The 22,380-nt window shown below is 36.2% G+C and overlaps 3 protein-coding genes across 10 annotated transcripts in view; 1 reads left to right on the forward strand and 2 right to left on the reverse strand.

Annotated features, from left to right (window-relative positions):
* Window positions 1-19,047, forward strand: part of CHPT1 (choline phosphotransferase 1) — a gene marked incomplete at its 5' end in the record, with an annotated part of 40,597 nt that extends 21,550 nt beyond the window's left edge. Inside the window, 5 exons of one of the 4 annotated variants that reach the window (XM_083860343.1) lie at window positions 708-839; window positions 1,225-1,383; window positions 2,325-2,450; window positions 2,941-3,051; window positions 19,024-19,047. In XM_083860343.1, the coding sequence (XP_083716469.1) occupies window positions 708-839; window positions 1,225-1,383; window positions 2,325-2,450; window positions 2,941-3,051; window positions 19,024-19,032 (537 nt within the window). In that variant the 3' untranslated portion in view covers window positions 19,033-19,047. Of the gene's footprint in view, window positions 1-707; window positions 840-1,224; window positions 1,384-2,324; window positions 2,451-2,940; window positions 3,052-6,005; window positions 6,165-7,179; window positions 7,213-19,023 lie in introns of those variants that run through there. The other 3 variants (XM_083860342.1, XM_083860341.1, XM_083860344.1) reach the window with 3 other exon arrangements.
* Window positions 5,840-14,175, reverse strand: SYCP3 (synaptonemal complex protein 3). Of its 2 annotated transcripts, none has more exons than XM_083860346.1 (8): window positions 12,205-14,175; window positions 11,641-11,713; window positions 10,572-10,606; window positions 9,467-9,584; window positions 8,364-8,463; window positions 7,507-7,605; window positions 6,221-6,325; window positions 5,840-6,085 (listed from the first exon to the last, which is right to left on the reverse strand). In XM_083860346.1, exons 1-8 carry the CDS (start codon window positions 12,332-12,334, stop codon window positions 6,032-6,034), a joined length of 714 nt encoding a protein of 237 aa, XP_083716472.1. In that variant the 5' UTR covers window positions 12,335-14,175; the 3' UTR covers window positions 5,840-6,031. The 2 variants fall into 2 exon arrangements, with proteins under 2 accessions (XP_083716472.1, XP_083716471.1); XM_083860345.1 differs by having other exon boundaries at window positions 5,840-6,325; window positions 12,205-12,351; window positions 12,426-12,438.
* GNPTAB (N-acetylglucosamine-1-phosphate transferase subunits alpha and beta) overlaps window positions 14,288-22,380 on the reverse strand; it is a 39,857-nt gene continuing 31,764 nt past the window's right edge. Inside the window, exons 18-22 of one of the 4 annotated variants that reach the window (XM_083860338.1) lie at window positions 21,692-21,790; window positions 18,682-18,849; window positions 16,946-17,036; window positions 16,307-16,364; window positions 14,288-15,815 (exon numbers count right to left, since the gene is read on the reverse strand). In XM_083860338.1, the coding sequence (XP_083716464.1) occupies window positions 16,317-16,364; window positions 16,946-17,036; window positions 18,682-18,849; window positions 21,692-21,790 (406 nt within the window). In that variant the 3' untranslated portion in view covers window positions 14,288-15,815; window positions 16,307-16,316. Of the gene's footprint in view, window positions 15,816-16,306; window positions 16,365-16,945; window positions 17,037-18,681; window positions 18,850-19,157; window positions 21,220-21,691; window positions 21,791-22,380 lie in introns of those variants that run through there. The other 3 variants (XM_083860337.1, XM_083860339.1, XM_083860340.1) reach the window with 3 other exon arrangements.

Below are 22,380 nucleotides of genomic sequence, written 5' to 3' on the forward strand. Positions count from 1 at the left end.
ACAGATAACTCCCTTCAGGAGTTATCTCTGTTTAATGGGCCATCAAGGACCCACTTCACAACTCATCATCCCATTGTGAGATGCTCCACCCAGGGGGAGGAGCCAAGCATTCTCACCTGGATATAATCTGGGATTTGGAACAGTACAAGCAGCCCTTACCTACTGGATTCCCAGAGGACCAGAGCTACCATACCTTTTCTACAGGATCACTGCCTCAGGAAGACCACCTCATCTGGACTGCTTCCACCATCATGCTCAGGTTGTATTCAAACTCTGTCAGTGGTCCTTTGTGTTACTGCATTTATTTTATTTTATTTTATTTTATACATTTTTACCTTTCTTCTTATTAAATTATATTTCTGACTTGGAGCCTCTCACTCGTTTTACTTTTCAAACCACGACAGAGGAGCAGAATAAGATTTAGCTGGATTTCAAGAACACAACTTAAGTACTCAGTAGTGGAGTTTAAGCATTAGAAAAGATACTTGTTGTTTCCTTACTAATGAAAGAAATTTTAAACACTGTTGTCCTGAGCTTGTTCCCAGGAAAGTGAAGGTTCAAATAAAACATTTGTTTAGTAGGTAAGAGCACTGCTTTAATCACTTCTTTAAAAAGATAGTGTGTTCTTAGCTTTTAATATACTTCTCTTGTTTTGTTGTGGTTTGTTTTTTCTTTTTTTGTTTTGGTTTCTTTTGTGTTCTCCTAAGGTCCCTTTGCTGGACTTAGAACTGAAGTTCTTTGCAGTTATTGGCATCCTGTGTGGAACAGCACTTTCTTTTTTCAATTACTTCTGTGTCATCTTTGGAGGAGGGGTTGGAAAGAATGGATCTACAATAGCAGTAAGTTATTCTAAAAATCCAAATGGAGTTTGAATCATTTATGCCCATAATTTATTGTGTTTCAAATGATCCATAAGGGTTTTATTTGTTGAAGCATTTAAGCAGATAGGCGTGTGAGTGTTAGATGGCTAAAGCAAAGTTCATTATCTGTCTTCTCTCTGCCTGTTACTGGATTTCTTCTGTCATGGGAAGCAGCAGTGAATTTTCTCTAAAAATGGATTAGTGGTCACTGCAAAGTTACTAAGAGCAGTGGCATAATGCTAATGGATTTTGACAAGTTTGGACAACTCTGGTTTTGTTTAGTGGGATTTGCAATATGTATAAAAATTGGACTTTACGGTGTGACTGAATTTTATGACAATTTTTCTACCCTTTTATATCTTAGGGAACAAGTGTTCTTTCACCTGGCCTGCACATTGGACTGCTTATCACACTGGCCATTACAATTTATAAAAAGTCTACAACTCAGCTGTTTGAAAAACATTCTTGCCTGTATGTCTTGACATTTGGGCTTGTGAATGCCAAAATCTCACAGAAGTTGGTGGTAAGTCAGTCCTAAACCTCCTAAAACTAAAAACTGGTTCTTGGCTTAACACTTACTGGATCAGGGGGCACTGTTTTCCCATTTTTCTTTGCTACTGTATTACCAGATTCATTGTGATTAAGACACTGAACTAGACTCAAAGTTCCCCAGAGAGATTATATGTGACACTGATACAAACACGTATTTGCCACTAAATAGACTGGTTAGGACTTTCAGGTTTTTTTAACTTCTAGAAATGCACTTACTGCATTTAATAATCATTTATGAAATCATCTATAATGCATTTAACATCCCAGTTAGGATGTTAAATGTCATTAACATCCTAACTAGGGTCTCTTTAGCCTTACTAACAATGCTGTGACTTCTCATTTAATTATCCGAAATAAGAATTTACTGTGATCATTAAAATGAAGAAACTTTTCTCTCTCTATTCTGTCTTTGGTCTTTGCCTTTTTTGTACATAAAACACTCCTCAATGGATTAAAAAAAGTTGCCTTACTACATACTTGCTAACATCAGTAATCCAGCCAGATGCCTTTTTTTTTCTCCAAGGATGATACTTTTCAAACACAAGAACACAAGAAAACAGGTATTCTACAGATTTTCTTACTAAACAGTGAGAACCAGTGTTGCCACCTAAGAAAAGGTCTGCTTCCTAGTTAGTTTTTTGCCAGGGAAAGCCAAAATTCTTAAGTTAGACTTGAAAACAACATTTCAAGTGGATAGTGTTTGTTTTCAGTAATACACTTGCATAGTCTTAACAGTTTGAATACAGTGCAGGAAAACTAGACAGTGGGGAACCCCTGCTGATAGCTGAAATGCACAGGTATAGATGTAACTTGCAAGAGGACATTGTTGGGCAAGGATGTGATGCCTGTTTGCTGGTAGTTACACTAATCTTGAAGGGATGTACTTTTTAATTTATGTTTTTTTAAACATAGGTGGCTCACATGACAAAAAGTGAAATTTGTCTTCAGGATTCAGCATTTATTGGGCCAGGACTTCTGTTTTTGGACCAGTACTTCAACAGTTTCATTGATGAATATATTGTTCTCTGGATAGCATTGGTAAGTGTTTAATACTTCTTGTTTGAACTCTGCTTTAAGGAATGGATAGAGAATTGTCCCTGCTCTGCCAATTCTGACTTGCTCACATTTCTGCTGTTACTGCAGAGGGACTGCCATGTAAGTATGTTTTTGGGAGCTGACTGGCTTGCTTTCCTCAGAACAGAGATGTGAAAGTAAATCTATAAATCTCTCCTGAAATTATGCTTTAGTTCATGTAGGTGTTTTGAAGTCCTTCTGTGAACTGTGGATGAACTTTTTTTTATCAGATCTTGTGTTTAGTGCTGTTGGGGTTTTGTGATGGTTTTGTTTTTAATTCTAAACTACACTATATGTTTAATTCTAACATACACTGTGTAGCTGTATGTTACAATGATGTATGTATGTTACGCTTGTCACTTGCATAAATTCTGATTAAAGTATAGCATATTTATAGTAGGGACAATTAAAAAAACCCGTATTTTTTAACCTGTTCTGTTTTGTTCTTTTTAAGTTCATATCCTTGTTTGATATGCTGAGATATGCCAGTGGTGTGTGCGTACAGATTGCTGCTCATCTTCATATACATGTCTTCAGAATTTCATCTCATCAAGCTCCTGAGCAGGTTCAAAACCATAATGACTGATTAAATAGGTCAAGGACAAGAGAAGAAGCAGTTAGGGGAATGAAGCAGCCTGTTTTTTGGGAAGACAGATTAAGCTTTTGAAGAAAACAGTTTTATGAGAAAGTTACTGTGTTCCAGATATTACCAGGTGTTAGAATTAGTAGATACAACATTGTGCAGATGCTGTTGTACTTTTGAATGAGTACGTATTTCCCTGTGTTTCAGACCACAAATACTACATTTGAAAATGTTGCCATTTCCTGTTAGGTAACTTTAATTCGGTACTTCTCTTCTGGTGAATTTAGATGCAAACCAAGGTGCTACCAACCAGAATTTGAAGAGGAATTTCTTATTTCCCTAACCCAATTGTCTAATCTTGTTGCATTAGTTTCTAAAGTTATGCTGGAACTGCTCTGAAGTGGTTGTCAGATATACCAATGAATTCAATCCTGCATTATTAAGACTGGTAAAATGAGGCAGCCATGAGGTAAAAATCACTCAATCTCTTCTGGCACTTCTAAGGAACAAGCTGTTAGATCAGTAGATAAAGGAGGTACAGCTCAGGAAAATTTTCTTCTGCTTCAAAGTACCATTATGAGTGCCTTTAGAATTCATGCATTCTCTAAGTACATGACCTACTGCTACTACATAAAACTTTAGCTTGCACTTTTTCTTTCAAGGCTGGTTTCTGGCTTTGTGGTCTAGTCAGGTTAGTCTCATTGTGCTTCACCCTTATCTAGACTACAGGTAGCTGTGTAAGGACAGGACTCTTAACTTTAGGCACCCTAACTTGTATCTGTAAGCCTATGCAAGTGAAGGACAAAAGTCATTGATAAACTTCAATGCCTGTAGCTCCAGCACTGCAGCCCACCTGTAATTGCCTCTGTGGTGTTTTTGCTATCGCTGTGTTCATTTACCTTACAATTGATCCTATTATCTCATAGCTACCATTGTACTTTATCCAAACAAAAGAGCACAAAACTGAACCATAATGTAAACCTCTCCAAAACAGGAACTCAGGCTCAATATCAGCCTTTCTCTTCCTTTAAGAACTGGGCACCACAATATGTCCAAGAGGACTGTTACAATAAAGAATGCCATGGTTTGTTTTAAAAATACTACCACTGCAGCTTCCAACCTGCTTATTAATTCAAAAATACTTCCTGCGGCATTCAAGGAACTTTTAAGGTGATGTGTTGTCTGGAGGGAATAAAATAGCATCGACCACCTTCCTGCTTAAGAAAATAATGATCCTTTTGAGGGATAACTGTATCAGTTACTGCCAAAGAACTACAACTCAAAGTGATTAATATCAATTCAGAATGAATCCTACTACTCCTGTTTGAGGCTGGAAATGACACTGCATCTACACATGAATTTAGCCTGATGAAAAGGCACAGGCAATATGTTTAGAGTAAAATGAGTCAGTTCTCTACAATGGTCAAAACTGTGTCCTGGCATACAAGGTAGAAATAGTTTTGAGGATATGATTGAAGTAGTGGATAACAGGAAACTAATGCAGAAATCACCCAGAAAACCAGAACCATGACTCAATACTAACAATTAAACCAGAACCAGGGGGTAATGCTAACAAATAACGTATTGAAGATCTGAAGCAGAACCTGTCACCTATTTCATAATTGTCCTTAGAAGGCCAAGACTCAGTAATTACAAATCAGCATTGTTACTAGTTACCCATGAGAGGCCCATATCACCTCATGCATCAGTGTAGCAGTGTGACTTCCATGTTTGCTTTTGTCCTGAATCCTTAGCAGAGGCAGATCAAGAAGTTCCATACTCATTACAGCCAAACAGCTGAAGTTACTGCAAGTTGGCCATTATTAAGCTGGTTTCCAGACCTGCAGAAGCATCATCAAATGACTTGACTCTGACCTAAAAAATGCTAGTAGGCTGAGAAGAAAAATATAGTTTTGAAATACATTGTTGTGAAAGCATCACATTATGTGTGTGGAGATAGTTTTTGTTTTATCTACTGATGTATTAAAAGCATTAAATATGTTGCAAACTACCTAATTTTTAAAAGTAGATATTCAGGTGTAATGGTTTTCTACAAAAACAAACTGCATGCACATTAAGCCAATTTAGTTTATACTTATTTACTGTAATGAGGTACATGAAAGATAAATGCTTTACCTTTAAAACTCAGGCCTCCCTAAATTGCTAGTCATTTAGAATTGCAAAAAGTTATATTCCGTCTCAAAGGCTTGTAACAGCCTGTACCAAATAAGTGAGGTAAATTTCTTCCAGCAATGGTTCTACAAAAAGTAGACCCCAAAATGCATAATGTTTAATTATTGTTACTTGAGCTGATACATTAAGCTCATCATTTAACTAAACCCACAGTTTCTGGACAAATCACAGCAGTTTATAAATCTCTTACTAATACAAAGATAGTACAATCTCTGGATTAACAAAAGAATTAACAAAATGTACTGTAATTTACCGTAATACACGTAATTAAAAATAAATAATTAAAAATTCTATCTGAGCTATGTCATACCCTGTGAATTTTTATAACAGCAAATATATCAGCAGACTGAATGTTGAAACTGAAGATCTTCAGCTTGTTAGAAATGCTTCTATTTGCACAGTGTACCTAAAGGCCTCAAGTTATTATGTAAAATTAGGGTAATGCATGTTACATTAATTCTTTCCCTTGTTAAATTTTTGTATTAGAAAAAGTGAAACAATTTAAACAGCCCAAAGTTGGTATGAAATTTTGGAAGTTGATATGAAATTTTTAAAAATCAGCTGAACAGACAGTGAATGGTTTGGGGTCCATACTACCCCCCAGTAATAAAAGTTTACTAAGGTATGTTCTTACAACATTAACAGACAAGATTAGAACAATCCAGGAAAGAGTTTAATAGGAACCTTGAAAGATTTAAATCTCAACATCCTTCTAATGGCTGTACTTGTATCATGCTACTTAGGTACGAGCTGCTCTTCCACTGAGCCATCAGAATAACATAGATTGAAGAGACTTGCGAACAGTTGCCATCTCCTGCTGTTGCTGTCACAAGAAAAGGAGATAATGCTGAACAAATGCTGTATCAATATGATTCCTTTGAATTAAATGAATGTCAAATGACTTCTAATTGGATGTTCTATTTTTGCATTTAATTAACTTCATGGATCTGATACTTACAGTGTCCATCATAATCTTCTTCTGCAACATTGCCATTTCCTTGCGAAGTTCATTTTGGGCACCAGCCAGAAGATTTTCATTGCTCTTCTCCAGCTCTTCCATGCTCTGAAGTTAAGGATAATAATAATTCTGAACTCCGCAATGTCAAGGCATTCATTTAAAGCAACTAACCAACCAAATCATTACTCATACTACAATTTAATTTTTACAGTGATCACAGATAATTGATGAGTTTGTCACAAACTTGGCAGAGGAATCATACAGGACTTCATACTCCAGTCTACATTCCTATTTAAACAGTATGTACCCAGAGAGGAAAATAGAATCCTGCAGTCAGCCTCTGAGGTCTCAGCTACTTAATTCTGCATTTCAATTAGGATAAAAGTTCTATAAGAGGAGATTGAAGAAACATCTGTCAGGAATTCTAGGGGTTCAATATTATGACAAGCTTGTGGGAATCGAAGTGGGAAGTATAAATCCCAGTATGTTTCTTTGCACAATTCTCCCCAAATAAGCTAAATAAAACTCCCTGGTTATCTTCCCTTTTTTACATACAATTACACTTACCTCTGTGTATATGTCTAGTTGCATTTTCATTAATTTGTATTTATTTAAGCTTATTTGAGGCTTGACTTCTTTTGATCTTCTTTGAGGAGAAAAATCAAAGTAATACTTGACCTTCTGTTCAGTTTTTCCTCTTTGATGAAAACATTTTTGGCCTTTTTTTAAAATGGCTGATATTTATTAATGCTTCTGTAATATACTCAGTAAATTCTGACTATTTTAAACTAAGAGTTGCTCCATTTCAGATCATTTTTATCAACTACTAGGCTTGAAAAAAACCCAAACCAAACACCAAGCTTATCATAACTGAAATTTCAAAACCAGCTAGGAAATTACTTGGACTGCAATTAAGATTTGTCAGAAACTGACAGACTTGAATCTGTCCCATATACTAGGGGCCACACAGCTGGTGAAGCCACACCTGGAGTGCTGGATCCAGTTCAGACTCCTGAGTACAAGGGAGACACGGACATACAAGATAGAGCCCAGCAAAGGGTCATGAAGATGATTAAGGCACAGAAGATTCTCTCTTGTGAAGAACGCCTTTAACTAAAAAAGTAAAATTTTTGTGCGGTTGTACTCAAAACAGGTTTTTTTTTTCTTGCTGTCTAGTATGTTAGTTACTTTGTTAAAGAAATACCAAATAACTTAAAACAGTGAATTAATACAGCTTTCTTAAGTGATGTGATAAGGATCAGCTACCTGACAAGAAAAAGATTTACCTTTAAGAATTGCTCATAGAGTTGCTTAATGGTTTTCAGTCTCTGACTTTGAACTATTCTTGCCTGTTGAAAAACTTTTTGTTGCTGACGAAGCATATTCTGAAGCACAAGCAAAAGAAAAACATAATTGCATCAGTTGCTAACCAGAGTGCTTGGACAACACACCAGTGTAATTTTTCAGAATCAGAAATTCTGCCTTCATTGGAAAACTGTGCCTTGTAATGGGGATCTCTGCCTGGAGAAGTCACCCCGGCTGTTATTAACAAAAGTAAGACTGAAGACTGGATAAAGCCCCAAGTCACCTCCTGAGGTCTCTTGCAACCTAAATGATCCCTGTAAAATCCCATGAGAATTGCTATGCCTCACAGCTTCTTTGGGTATCCCAGAGGAATATGCTACCTAGGGAAAAGCAAAATTTGCAAATGTGCTGGAAGTACAAACACAGCAACAACACATGATTACATTCCATTGTATAGCTCCTATCCTCTTTCAGTGATCAAATTCTCTTACATTTACTATATACAGGCATATTTTAAGCAGTGTATGCTAAAAGACAACTACTTTCCTTTATTCCATTGTTCCCTGAACCCAAAGACTATGAATGGACAGAAACAGCACGTCTTTCTTCTCCTTAAATCGTCTGTGCTTTTCTCAATCTGTATGATGGCTTACGGCATCACTTAATAGTGTTTATAAACTTTATTCCAAGTTTATAAATGCATCCCTCTTCCCAAACTTAAACAATCATATGTTTAAACTACATAAAGTGTTTTTACATTTCTTGAGTATCAAAACAACAGTATTCCCCCCTTGTGGAAAATACCGTGAAACTCCTGCCAGCCATGCTGGAAACTCACCGCTAGTTTTTCTTCCTGCTCCTCTGCCTTTTGCACATCTACATCCCATTGCTGAAATAAAGTCAGGAACTGCTGGGAGAACTCATTGTTGAGCTTCTGCCTATAAACAGACACTATTTGTAAGTACGACAAATGCTACAGGGAATTACAAGGAAAGCTAAGGTTCAACATAACCATGGAATAGAGTAAAAGCTGGCATAGATGAAGAAATAGGCTATTTTGACATCTGACTCCATTTAAATACTGTATGTTTTGAAAAACTGAACGCACATACACACACTGTATTCATATACATATACATATACATATGTATTCATAACGCATATACACACATGTGGAATACATCTATAGACAGCACTCCCATAAAATACTGGTTAAAAAGAAATTGTAACAATTCTTCCTAACAGTGTCAGGTTTTCTGAGATTTACCATGTTTTTCTAATCCAGTTACAGATGCTTGCTTTAACACAAGGGGTTTATGATGCAAAACTGATAAGCTCATTTCTTAAAATTCTCTTCATACAAATTTCAGATGCAAATAAACGCAGAACAACACCAAGACAGTTACAAGTATTCCTGACTTTAGTTTTTAACTGTCTCCTTTTTCACTTTGCTCTATCTCTGGTATCAGATGTAGTAATTAAATATGCCTTAAGAGGTGAAAGGAATGTTAAGCAAGGTGAAAATTACTTACTTTCTTAACTGGAATGGTAATAAAGTTTTACTGAAGATTTTTCAGTTTTTAAGTAGAAACAGAAAATTCCAAAGTGGGACCCATCCCCCCCCCCCCTCCCCCCGCATTGTTTTAAAATACATAAATAACATCAAAGGTCACTTTCCATAAAGATAAAGGTAAGCCCCCCTCTTTAATGTACCTTGCTTTCAGAGTTCCAAATCTTACATTTGTCTATTCAAAAGAGAATGTGCTTAACTATTACTGTCAGATTAACAAAGTGGATGCAATGGGAGGCAGCAGAAGTCCTGAGCAGATATTTAACATTAGACACAGTACTTGCTATTGCAAGGTGACAGACCAACTATCCATCCTGTGACCCAGAAGGGAACCTAGTTTCCACAGGCTTAAAACCAAGAGTAAAGGTCACCTTTGCTCCTGCTGCGTTTTCCAAACGTGTTCAATCTTCTGGTTACTGGTTTTGAGTGAGGCTTTTGTATACATTTCTAATCGTTTCCTCTTAGCTAAGAGAGCCTTGTTAATGTCAGCTGAAAGTCAAAGAATATTTAGAAATTAGGCATACCGGATACATTGTGCCATGTATTAAAAAGGCTGATCAGTTACACTTTGGAGAAGCAAATGAGGTGTCTTCTAGCAACAAAAAGCTCCTGTGAACTGATGTGGTGAGTGTCCCTCAGCCTGCTGGTGGCACTGGTGTGAACACTGCTTCCTTATGCCCCCTCACATGCCCTAACCAACACCTGTTTCAGAGTCATATGCAAATTTCTTGAATTTCAGAAATAAATTAAGGTTAGTATGTGGTTACTATCCCTGTGAACATACTGAATAAATGAGTAACTATTTTTATACTTCAGGGACACAGTACTTTTTAAGTATTAATGTAAGTTACTGTGTTTGTTTCACTTCAATTTACATTTGGAGATTTATCAAGTCATAGCTTGAGATTAATACAGTAATTTTCTTCTTGCTGCAGATTTCAGAGCAAACCTCTAATTTGCTGAGGCATCTGCCTCTGCTAATGCCAAACCCACTATTTTGTGCAGACAGCATCCTCTCTCTGATCCATTAATTTTCCCTTCTTCCATCTTCCCCTTATTTCTCACTCAAGTCCTGCCATCCCCAGTATCCTTTATATCAGTGTAACAAAAAGTTAAATGAGACCAAAAGTAAACTGTTCTTGTCCCTGTTCTCTACGATATATTTACTACATCTTAAATTCATTGTAAAATTGGAATTGATTATACAAAGCACTCATGCATCTTTCCCTTTTCCTTTGTAATTATCTACACTTACAAACTGTGACTCGTTAATATGCAATTATTCCCTCCTCTTCTTTCCCTTTGCTGTCCTTAGCTGTAACCTTTTTTTTCCCTGAAAACTGGCTTTATTCAGAAATGCTGAAAAATCCTACAAAAACTGGTCATTTTATGTAAATCTTGAAAGTTAGTTATGGTAAGTGACTACTTTCAACTCTGCAACTTTTTTTTTATTTATTAGAATATAAATGTACTTACCTCCAAATCTCTCCAACATATTCTGTACTTCACCCCTACAAAAAAGTGTTTCAAATTTTTATTTGCCCATTTTCTGATTTCAGAGTAAGACCTGTTGAATATGCTTAAAATTTAATTTTATTTACATGCCTATTACTCTTAAGCATTGACAGAACTGCCACTGCCATAAGATAATTATATTCCTTTTCTCCTCCTGTGAAAGGGGTTTTTCTTCAGACTAATCTGCTCTTAAAAAAAAACAAAAACAAACAAACAAACAAAAAAAAAAACCAAACCACCACCAACTAGAATCTATTAGCTTACTCTCCAGTAAAGAGGCACTATTAGGCATTTAAAAGGGTCTTGAGTGATGGCCGTCAGTAAATAAAATTAATTATTCTCTATAACAAAGAAAACAAAAAGGCTATTTGGAACACCAAATGAAAACAAGTCCATCTCAGTCAGCATGACTAGCACAGTAAAAATATCCAAGGCAAATAATATCAGGGTTGTTTTTACAGCATCTTTAAGATGATAACACCAGTGTGCAAGGCAGTGTTACAATACAGTAAAAACAGTGTTTTCAACTTAACAGATATAAGTTGAAAACTATTTTTTGCTTGAAAACTATTTCAGCATATACTTCTATATTACATTTACTCTGCCCATGAATATTAAATTTTATAAAATTTATCTGTAAAAAGAATTTCTTTTTCATGCTGTATTTGGATCATTTATAGTATTAGTAATATCTTCAAACAACTAAAATGAGAAGAAAAAAATTAATGGAATTTAATGAAACTACCAACAATCTAGAACAAAACAAATAATCTTTTAAAAGAAACAAAAATTTGTAAGAACACACAAATATATAAAATTTTTCTACATGTTAAAGAAGTATCTACAAGAAACTGAAGAATTGTAGTATTAAAATTGCAGTATTTTAACATGGTACATTTTCTTTTTTTACCTACAACTACTGTATTATCTATCACCCAAACAAAGCAAAAATAAGCGTAGTGAATAACTGAAGTTGGTACCTATTTAAGACCTGCTTATTTTGGAAAAGGCCCCAAACATCTAGCCTTACCCCACATCATCTGGAACATGAGTAGTCATGAGAGGTCTTTTCTTTCCATGCTTGTCCATTACTGGTGTTTCACCTTAATAATAGGGATTACAGAAATATTTACAAAAATACATTTTAAAAATGTAATTACTTTTCTGTAATGCCATTTCCCTGATCATGTCTCATGGTCAGTTGCCATCAGTTACACAGGCAGCTCCTATAACTTTCAGTCTGGAGTTGACAGATGGTGGTGAATTACTCTGAAAGGCCAGATTGGAGCTGGCACTGCTTTGAATTCTCTACCCTGGTCCCAAACAGTTTTACTTTCTCTGTCCACTACTACGAACTGTCCATTACTTCCAACTCGCAGTATAGCAACCATCAGAAAGCTAAAAATTATGAAGTCTCATCTGAATTTTACTGTAAAATAGGTACTGTAATTCTGTACCTTTAAAAAGCAAAACTACAAATAGCTATTTATATTATTAGTCTCTGGTTGACTCAGAAGTTCTTCCCTTCTATTCATAGTCATAAACGTGAAAATCTTCCCATTTTACAAATGTGTTAAAAAAGTAATATAAGCACCTTCTCTAATATCTTCCTCTGATCCACTCAGTTCTTTTCTTTCCTCCTCAAAGTCGTAAGCTGGTATGGTCTGATCTTCCTGTGCTGGTTTACCAGCTTTTCCTCCATGCTTTCTTCCCGATGGTGCCATGGTGAAATCTTTTCCTACTGGAACAGTATATTGTATTTGTGAAATAACTTCCCTCACAATAAATTGAAAATAAATATGTTTTCATGCTTACATGGACCTATTATGGGTCTTCAACAGTTTGCACCTGTAAAGAAAGATATGCAAGCAGTCAAAGGTTTAGTTTTGAGGTATTCCACAGCACTGCCCATCAGTGATGCTTTTAAGAACATGCTAGCAAAATGCCAGGGATATTAGGAACATACTTGATTCTGCTGGAAAAAAAAGATAAATTATCCATTTTCTTAAAATGTCTGCCAGCTTAGCTTCCATAAGGTTTATTACACATTTTGTCATATCCAGTACTGCTTTTCCCAAAGACTGTGCCAGTATTCTACTGTCCAAAATAGAGAAATTATAAACCACAGAGAACAATGTGATTCTACATGTCATCCCACACTGAAAAGACAAATACACATAAGCTTATGCTGTTTTTTAAAGTCCTAGGCAACTTCCAGGTTCTGATTTATCTTTTTTTATAGCTTCTATACCTCTACATTCTGAAATGTAAGTAATGCCATTTCTACACTAGCAAACATTTTTACACAGACTATCCTCTTAAAAAATTATTCATTTATTTTAGTAAACCTCTCATTCTAGACACAATCCAACACAGCCAGAAATATCAGTAGGTTTTCTATTATCCAGGGCAGAGACAGATCTGAAAATTAAGCTCACACTTGAAAACTGAGAAGTACTGTGACGTGCCCCCAACATTGTCAACTCTTTCACACACCTCAGTTTCCTATTTCTGGTTTGGTTTGGTGATTTTTTTTTTTTTTTTTTTTTTTTTTTTTTTTTTTTTTTTTTTTTTAAATTTTAGTTATTTGTCAATAGCTGTGAAAATGTTTTTTAATCCCAAATTCCATGGATCTGTACAAACATGGCCACACTATGCTAAGGAAAGAGCAGTGCTTTTTAATATCGAGCTTTTTCTGAGGTTTCTCTATCTTCTCTAGTATGAAGAATTTTGGATTTTACAAGTGTCTTGAAAAACAAGTATCTTTATTGACTGGAAAATCAAAAGCCCTTGCAGTAGAATTATCCTCAAATGAGAGAAAATGGTCAAGACTTAATCTGCTTTTTGACTACTGATTGTTGAGGGTATGATATAAAGGAGGAGATGCTGGTCCACAGTGTTTGGCTGTGCCTGTCCCTGTGCTGCCAAGTCACTTTAACTTTGAACTGCAAGCATCTGTTTTTTCAGACATACGGACACTTTTCTTTGTGTCTGTACTAAAAATCAGTTTACAAAGAACTTCTCAGTCCTCCTCAGCCTGTTGTAAAACACTCCTGCCACCTCACAAGCCCACACAGCCCCTGCCTATCCCTCATGTGTAGGTACCTGTTTTAGCCGATCTGAGCGTCTTCAATCCACAGCTATGTATTTTAACAGTGATTTTTATAGAAACTCACCTCTTTTTTTCCACCGTGCCCCAGAAAGATATTAAACAAACCGGTGCTTGTGTGAATTTCCTGTGTGGGACTTTTCACCGTGGGGACCCACCTCAGAGAAGCAAGGGAGACTTGGGCCCTGAGCTGCACTCTGACGGGACTCACAGGCGGCAGGGACAGGGCTCCTCCCGTTGCATCAGAGGGAATCCCGCCGGCCCCAAAGGCCCGCGGCCCCGGACAGCCCTCACGCTCGTCCCGCGCTGCCGCCTAAGCGCCTCCCGCCGCCGGGAAAAGGCGGGAACGGGCGCGGCAGGGAAACGGCCTGCGGGATCCTCAAGCTACTCAAAAGCTTCGTTCCACTCTGAGAACGGAGCCGTGCTTCCAATTATTATTGAATTATTAAAGCTGGAAGGTTTTAACGGAAAAAAACGAGAACTTTTGACATAAAGATTTATACAGATTCCCAGCTAATTTACGAAAATGTGTGAGCTTTCATTGACTTTGAAAGAGAAACAGAAGACAAAACTTTCATCACGTTTTAATTAATTTCAAAGCAAGCCAAGTATCTTACAATACATATGCACATATATTTTGTACATCATCCGATTACAAAAAATTAATGCCTTTTGAATACTGCTAATACAATTAAGTGAAGATACACCACCAAAATATCTGCTTGAAAAGGTTCAGTACCCTTTCCCACATAAAACCACACTACTCCGATATCTCAGCAAAATACAGGGCCAAACCCTGTTAAATTTAAAAACACCACAGTTTTTTAAGTCAGTACAAATATTGTTTTATGAAGTGAAACACTGCTCCCCGTACTTTTCTACTTTGAAACAGTTTGTTACTCATTCATATAGAGGCACTTTTGCCTTTTTGTTTACAACACTTATAAAATATTTTACCTTGATCATTTTTATTACAACCCTCTCTTTTTAATCAAGCCAGGAAATAATACCATTTCTTTGTGTATTCTTTGGACTATAATACACCAGATATTTTATGTGGGAATACACGAGACCGAGAGTGAGACAGACTTAATTAGCGTATCTAGTCTGGTGACTAGGATGCCATTGCGAGGACAAACAGAACTTTGAGCTTATGAGAAAATGGGATTAGAAATCTGCTTAAGGGAGAAGATTCAATCAACCCCCTACGATGAAGATGTTGTTAAATGCATGAGTTGCTTGTATGATCTTTTAACCTAATTATTGTAGTAGAAATTATTAACCTTACTGAAATGGTATATAAGTTCTTGGAAAACCTGAGTAAAATCAAATTCTGATCATGAATCAGTCTTCCCGTCTCTCCATCAATCACCGATAATTTTATATCTTTCAAATAAACCATTAGATGTTGTTACAGTGTAATTTTTAGTAGCATACCTTGTCTTTGAAATCGCAATTATACACTACAAATAGGGAGAGGAATTGTCACTGTGCTTTAAAGAATGTCAACATCTATAAACATATTCTAAATTTAAATGACAAGTTACATAATTCTCAATTTTCTCCTGAGGGCTAAAAAAAGCAGCAATGACAGAAATTTGCAAAATGCTTTGGAATGCAAGATCAAGGACTTCTTAAGCTGATCCCAAACAACTTTTCCTTCCAACATTTTATCTAGTTGGCAACATCCACTGCAATAAATGCAGTTACATTTGTTTAGGTAACCCTTTTTATAAAAAAGGATAACATTGCCATGAACTAAGAATTGTAAAGTAAGATCTGTTGAAAACTGCCTATGTACAGGTGTTCTGCAATTATTTGTTGTTGTTATTTTGCATTGTCACAGCTCCAGCAGCTTTTATATCATTAAGAGTATTGCAGAGATTTGAATGTAGGTGCATGATTTTTTTTCTTCATATCATATGAGTTTAACAGCAAACCAGAAAAGACCCTTATGAAAGACATTTAAAATGCTTAATCACAGCTTGAGGTAGACTGATCTCCAAAATAAAGCTCTTCTACACTTTGATTTGTTCATGACCAACTTCTTTTTGGATCCTTCTCCTTGGAAAAATCTTTCGTTTAAGTGCAATTAGCTGAGAAGAGAAAAAAATACAATATGTAGTTCTCTGCTGGGCTAAAGGTCCACAGCTGGTCAGGTTTTCATTCTAGAAACTATCAAATCTATACCACTCATGGTAAATACTCAGTACTGTACTTTTTTTTTCTGATTATACCAGAAAGGCATTTTTTACTCCAGTTCATCTAGTAGATGGGCACACTTCCACTAGACTTCTCAAGAATCGGAATACAAGCAGAAAGTGAAAAATACACCATGCCTTTATTCTGATTATTTAAAAGATAATTTGTGTATTTAAATTAACACCAGACTACAGTCTGTTTTTAAAAGATCAGCACAAAGCTGGCATCTTAAAATGGTATTTAATTCCTAATTGTACCACTGAGTTCAGTATCCCCTTCCAAAACCAAGTTACTAATGGAGTTTTCTAATAAAAAAGGCTGAAAATCAAGGGAAAGAGTCATGCAAAAAGTTACAGGTAGGAAAAAATAATAATCAAAAGCCAACCTTTCAAGAATTACACCCTCTTCATCAGACCACGGAAAGTGTTACTTAAGGCCCCAACCTGCAAAGAATTACCCATATGATTTGTTCCATTGACTCCCTCTGAGTTTAGTAGGAGTAATCATGTTCAAGAAAGCCATTTTAAGTGTGGAGAAGTCAAGCTTTTCCTGTTAAGTCAGATTCAAAACCTCTAGAATTCAGTAGGAGTCCTTGCAATTACTTGGGGAAGAGATTTTGATAAGGTCTTTAAGTAATTTAAGATCCTCTTCTGGACTAATTTTCCTTCCTCTTAACTTAATATATTCTTCTACCAATATCCATGTTAACAGACCAAGAATTTCAAAAACAATGACTGAATTTGAGCATTCAAATTTAGCACACTGGTGATGAACTTCACTGTCCCCTGAGAAGGTGCCACTCTCCTTCTCCCCATATGACTCTCTTTTCAAGGAATCTCAACATGGTGACTTAAAAATTAAAGCAACCTAATCATGAGTCATGTAACATCTTTACTTCTTTTATGAAGGGAAAATCCTAGCTATTCTTCAAAACCTATTTAAAAAATCCATCCAGTGCGGAATCCTGAGGATTCCAAAATCTGTTAAGTGTTATACAGGTTTGATAAGAAGACATTAACTTTACCTGTTCAGCAAAAAATGAGATGACTGTAAATACAATAAGTGCTACTAGAACACAATGGGTCCAGAATTTGAGCTTGTCTCTATATGCCCTCCTGGACAAAGAAAGAAGGAAACAGAAAAACAGCTTTATACATCATAAATGCAAATATTTAAAGAGTTTCCAAGAAACAGGCAAAGAAAGATTTTTCCAGTTCCTAAAGGCTGACTAAAAGGAGGCTCTCTCTTCACAAAGAACCACATAGAGAGGACAAGGGGCAACAGCTATAAGTTGGACTGGGAGAGGTATAAGGTATTTCCTGATATAAGGAAATCTTTTTTACAGTCAAAACAATAATTTCTGGAGCAGTCTCCCCAGAGACAGGGTGGAGTCCACACCACTGGAAGTTTCCAAGATATGACTGCTCAGGGTGCTAGATCACAAAATCTTTTAGGCTAGAAAAGATCTCAAAGATCAAGTCCAACTGTTAAGCAAGCTCACACTGCCAAGTCGACACCTAAATTGCATCTCCAAGTGCCACATCTACTTGTGGCAACTATGGTTTTGCAGTCACACTAAGTCCTTTCTGACCAAACTGCAATTCCCTTATGTACTACAGTTATATACCTGCAGCCAGGACTTTTGAGAGCTGGCAAAAGACAGTCTCATCTAGGCACCTTTTCCCATAAAATGTTGGACCAGATGATCTTTCAAGGTCCCTGCTAACCTGGGCTGTCCTGTGATTCTGAAAATACTTGGATTTCCACCATTACTTTACAGCCTTAACACACTGTGGTAGAATCATCTTTGGCTACAAACAAGTCAAAATAAAGTGTCTTTTTGAAGCTACAAAAGTCTTGATGGAGAGTCTCTAAAAGGGAGCCAACACTGTGTCTACTCCTCCAGCCCAAATTTCTAAAGCTAACTGCTGAAATAGGTTTGCCCATTAACTAAGGTGGAACATACCATTCTTGGAGTTCATGCATATGAAGGAAACGATTCCGATATTCTCTTGGCAGTTCAAATTGGGAAGGGATGGGAAACATTGACTCATAAAAATCCCTAAGCTCCCTCTGCCACTACTACAGCAGGGCTTGTAACACTATAGTTACATCTACAATCCTTCTGATTCCTTCTACAGTTCCTCTAATGTTTTCTATTTTCTTATTTACAGCTATTTTTCATGGTTTGCTGATCAGCAAGAGGTTTACTTATATTAGTCTTGTGTCATTTTTGTCACTGTATCTGTCAAAGTTTTGCTTGTCTTCTCAAATCAGCTACTCCAATTTCTTCAGTTGTTATTTATAAAATGATAAGAGATAAGCATAGACAAAAACTTCACATATTATGTAACAATGTGACACACACATCTTTTCTGATTTTTATCCAGATGGTTATTGTTATGTGACAGATTGAAAAAAAAAAATCACTTAGTAAGAAATAACAATGTTTTGGGGGTTTTTTGCATTTAAAGAAAGAGTTCCTGTTTTATTTAAAAATAAAATAAAATTTAAAAAAATAAAAAACCAACAGCTTTTGCTTGCAGTAGGTTAGGACCAATTGATAAAACATTGATGACTATTTAAGCACTGGAAAAACCCAAATCCTGCAGACCTCTTATTTTAGTCCATTCACATCTCACTATGCTATTTTCACAGTTAACTCTTTCATGACAATACTGAGGGAAAACCAGCTTGTTAGCAGTATTTTAGGTGATTATATATTACTGCACTACAGTAACTTCAAAAGGTGGAACGTACCATTCTTGGAGTTCATGCATGTGAAGGAAACGATTCCGATATTCTCTTGGCAGTTCAAATTGGGAAGGGATGGGAAACATCGACTCATAAAAATCCCTAAGCACTGCTTTCACTGTTTGTGCATCCTTATGATTATGATCAATATTGTCATTTAGGCAAACAAATTTTCTAGGAAACAAGATGACGCTGTTAGACTATTTCCTTGATAATATAGCAACAGTATTGCCAAATCAATAACACAAACATAATCCTTTAAAACAAAATTGAAATCATATTATTTTAAAACCAAAAAGATTTTTTTTGTTGTTGTATTATTTTAAATTAATTTTATTTTAATTCTAGGAGCATTAGGATTGACAGCAAGTCAAAACCTCAGAAGAATCCAGTGACGAGCCACATTTCTAGTTATATAATGCTGCCATCTAATGGGCACTAGAGTTTGCACCATCCCAGAGCCCATTGCACAGAGCATTACAATCTGGGTAAGGATTTTTATACTTTTGAATTATCATGAGTAAAGTCCCTTAAATAACAAAATGAGCTCTACTGTAGGAGGAAAATATACTTAATTATTAATATTTTGGAATGCATGCTGAATTCTTTAGAGAAAATCAACATAAAATCTATATTAGATTTGTGTAAGAGAGGACAAAGCTTGGTCCCTAGGCTTTGATTTACTGAGAACATGATATAAATTGGTCTGCCAAATCACAGACCCAAAGCTAGACTTGTATAACCAATCACAATACAAAGAACAACAATCTGGATAGAATTTACATAGAAATCACTAATAATAATAAGCATGCTTCCAATAACGGCTCCTGCAGAGGGCTATTTCTCATGTATGAAACATGGAATTAAGTTACTGTAAATAACTGAAACTAAAGCAGCAGGTAGTGTTCTAAACTAGTATGTACTCTTGGCCATTCTGGCCTGGTGCTTGACAAGAAAAATTCCCGTTCCCACGTTTGGGCAAGGCTGTGTGCTTTATTTATATTGTGAGATACAAGACCCCTACATTTTCCCCAGAGGCAGAAATCGTATCTGGTGATATATGCCTTGTCACTGCTAACCTTTGTGAATAAGCAGTTCTGGTCAACTGTATTCTCTATAGTATGGTGTGCTCTTTCAAGGAGCAAAGTTCAGACTTCTACAGGAATCTGGAAATAAGCAGAACTCTGGAGCCTGTACATGATCCCACACAGGGAATTAGCACTGAATGGCAACGTACTGCATCTGGCATAACTGGCAACCTTGCTCTAGACAATTATGTGCAGGGGATAACCAGACATTCAAATTGTTACATCCGAGAAGAAAAAATATGCCTCTTTAAAAACGAGCAAGCTGTATCTCCTGTATCAAGTAATACTATGCAAAGCAGCTGGTTATGGCAATCATGGCTACACTCTAAGCATTTTAGGAGTTTACTCTGGACTATCCCTGACCTCATCCCTTGGACTGGCAGCTCATTAGCCTTGGGAATGCAGTAGCTGTATTCCTAGAGTGTATATTCCTGTTAGGCTTCATCAAAAAAATATACAGGTTACAGACTGAGGGGTTGCTACACAGAGTAAAGTATGAGACTGATGAGGATATTAGCCCATTTCTAATGGAAAGACTGTTTAAATTCATCCAAAAGAAACCAAACATGACACTCCTTTGGATATTCCAGAATTAATGCCTAGACAATTAATGCTCACTTTGCCTTAAGGGGGCTGCCAAACATTTCTGGGGGATCAGTAAGTGACTGACACTTTTAGTTCATTCCAAGACAGGCACTAAAAACCTGCTTTTAGAGACTGGTTATAATTATTGGTTTGTATGCAAGGAAAACATAGAAAACATAGCAAAGAGAAGGAAACGGCATGCCTACATAACTGTGCCAGCTCTCCTTTGTTAACAAGATGACTACAGTACTGCACTGTACTTGGCAGCAATAGAGCCCAGGTAATCAACTCCTCACTTTGTGAACACTGAAGGTGAGAAACTTACGTTACTCATGCCTCTCTGAGCCTAAGCAGACTTGAAATCGCCTCTACCTCTAAAAAAATCCAACTTGTAGCCAGTAGACAAAGAAATAGAGAAGGAAAAGAAAGCAGAAGGATAAGCTAGAACACTGCCTACATTTCTTTTAATTGGTCATTGTGGCAACTGGAATGCAGGAGTTATGTGGCCAGAAGGTATCTTTGAAAGGAATAGCAATAGATGCAAATCACCTTCAGCTGTAAAATGTCTCAAGACTAGTATTTCCCTTTCTGAATAAATAACCCAGCAAAAGTAGTACAGTGTTGAGAGAAAAGTAGAAATCTACTCTTTATCTACAAATATGAATTATGCTATAGCTTTACAGGCAGCTGAGATTACCCAACAGCTTTCTGTGACCAAAAGAGGAGGATTCACTTTCCCTGGCCCAAGGTACCTCTTTGCTCTGCCTTTTGACACTTGTCAGACCTCTTCTTGCATCCAAATTCATTAAACTGGCAGAAAACTCTGGTTTTCTGAAGACAAAAGCAAGATTCTTTCCATGTAGTAAAAGAGCTTGAAAGCACAATGAATATGCAAAACTGATTTAGTAACAAAATAATCCACACCTAATTCCTAGTAAAAAATACCTGCATAAAGCAGGTCAAAAAGTTCTTCCTTTAAAATAGAATTGTCTGCAATATAAACTGTATGCTCTCTAGAATGGCAAAAATGAAAGCTTCTAAAATAGCTGAAGTTTCTATGTTTTCAAAGATTTTAAATCAATAAATATGTAACAAAGTATTGAGATAACCTCTGCTATAACAGAGAGAGAAGTCAGCTTCAGTCAAACAGAAAAAATCAGAAGTACTTTTTGTTCAAATTTGTCTTACTCTGTAACACACAGTTTTACATGATCTTACATGACAATAAGTTATCTTTTAAATACCATGACAATAAATTATCTTTTAAATGCAGAAAAAGTTTAAAAAGTCAAATCAGAAAATTAAAACCATCTCAGCCTCACACAAATCATGAAACAGGATACCTGGGATTTTTTCGTATGTCATCCAGCTGACCAACTACGTGAGAAACATTTGTGCGAATCATTTTGAAGGCAATTTCCTCTTCTCCCATGATTTCAAACCTTATTGTTGAAATAATATTTATACATTAAAACAGCCTAAAGTATGGTTCAATAAGTATCAATCCTTTATATAACATTATTGAGAAACACTTCTAATCTGACTGGCCAACCTTCATTAAAATTTGCCATTTTCTTTCTATCAATACATTTAAGCTTTTCAGCTAATGCTCTTGAACAGAACCACTTTTCTGAAGATTTATTAATAACCAACTATCAATCATAGATCTGAATTTTAAGAGAAAGAAAATGAAATATGATCATTTGAGTTGAGGTTAACAGTCTTACTAGTGGTAGATACCACATTTATATTTTTCACTTCTCTTAATATAAGAAAGCACCCTGAAGGCTTCTTCAAGTCTCACCTGAGAACCTCCTCTACTTAAAAAGCTCATGCCACTGTCACTCCTCCATCTCACAGGAAAGGTACAAGGTAGTTAAGACTAAAATGCTTTTTCTGTTCTTTTCCTTTTTTAAGCTTCAGTAGAAGAAGGATGAAGTAGATTTACAACTTCTAGGTACAGGAAGGCTGTTTCCTTCTTTATATGCTTCTTGAACTGCACTCACTCTCTAGCCATGCAAACATACTCTGG

This window comes from Zosterops lateralis (assembly GCF_965231275.1).
Source record: "Zosterops lateralis genome assembly, chromosome: 4".
Classification (NCBI taxonomy): Eukaryota; Metazoa; Chordata; class Aves; order Passeriformes; family Zosteropidae; genus Zosterops; species Zosterops lateralis.

Bases quoted from the DNA above. Each gene is read 5' to 3' on its own strand.
- SYCP3 (XM_083860346.1), bottom strand. From the start codon at position 12,334: ATGGCACCATCGGGAAGAAAGCATGGAGGAAAAGCTGGTAAACCAGCA. The intron at 10,607-11,640 runs GTAAGGCTAGAT...ACTTTTTTGTAG, and splicing joins CATGTTCCAGATGATGTGGG to GGGTGAAGTACAGAATATGT. The intron at 7,606-8,363 runs GTGAGTTTCCAG...CTTGTGCTTCAG, and splicing joins AGCAGGAAGAAAAACTAGCG to AATATGCTTCGTCAGCAACA.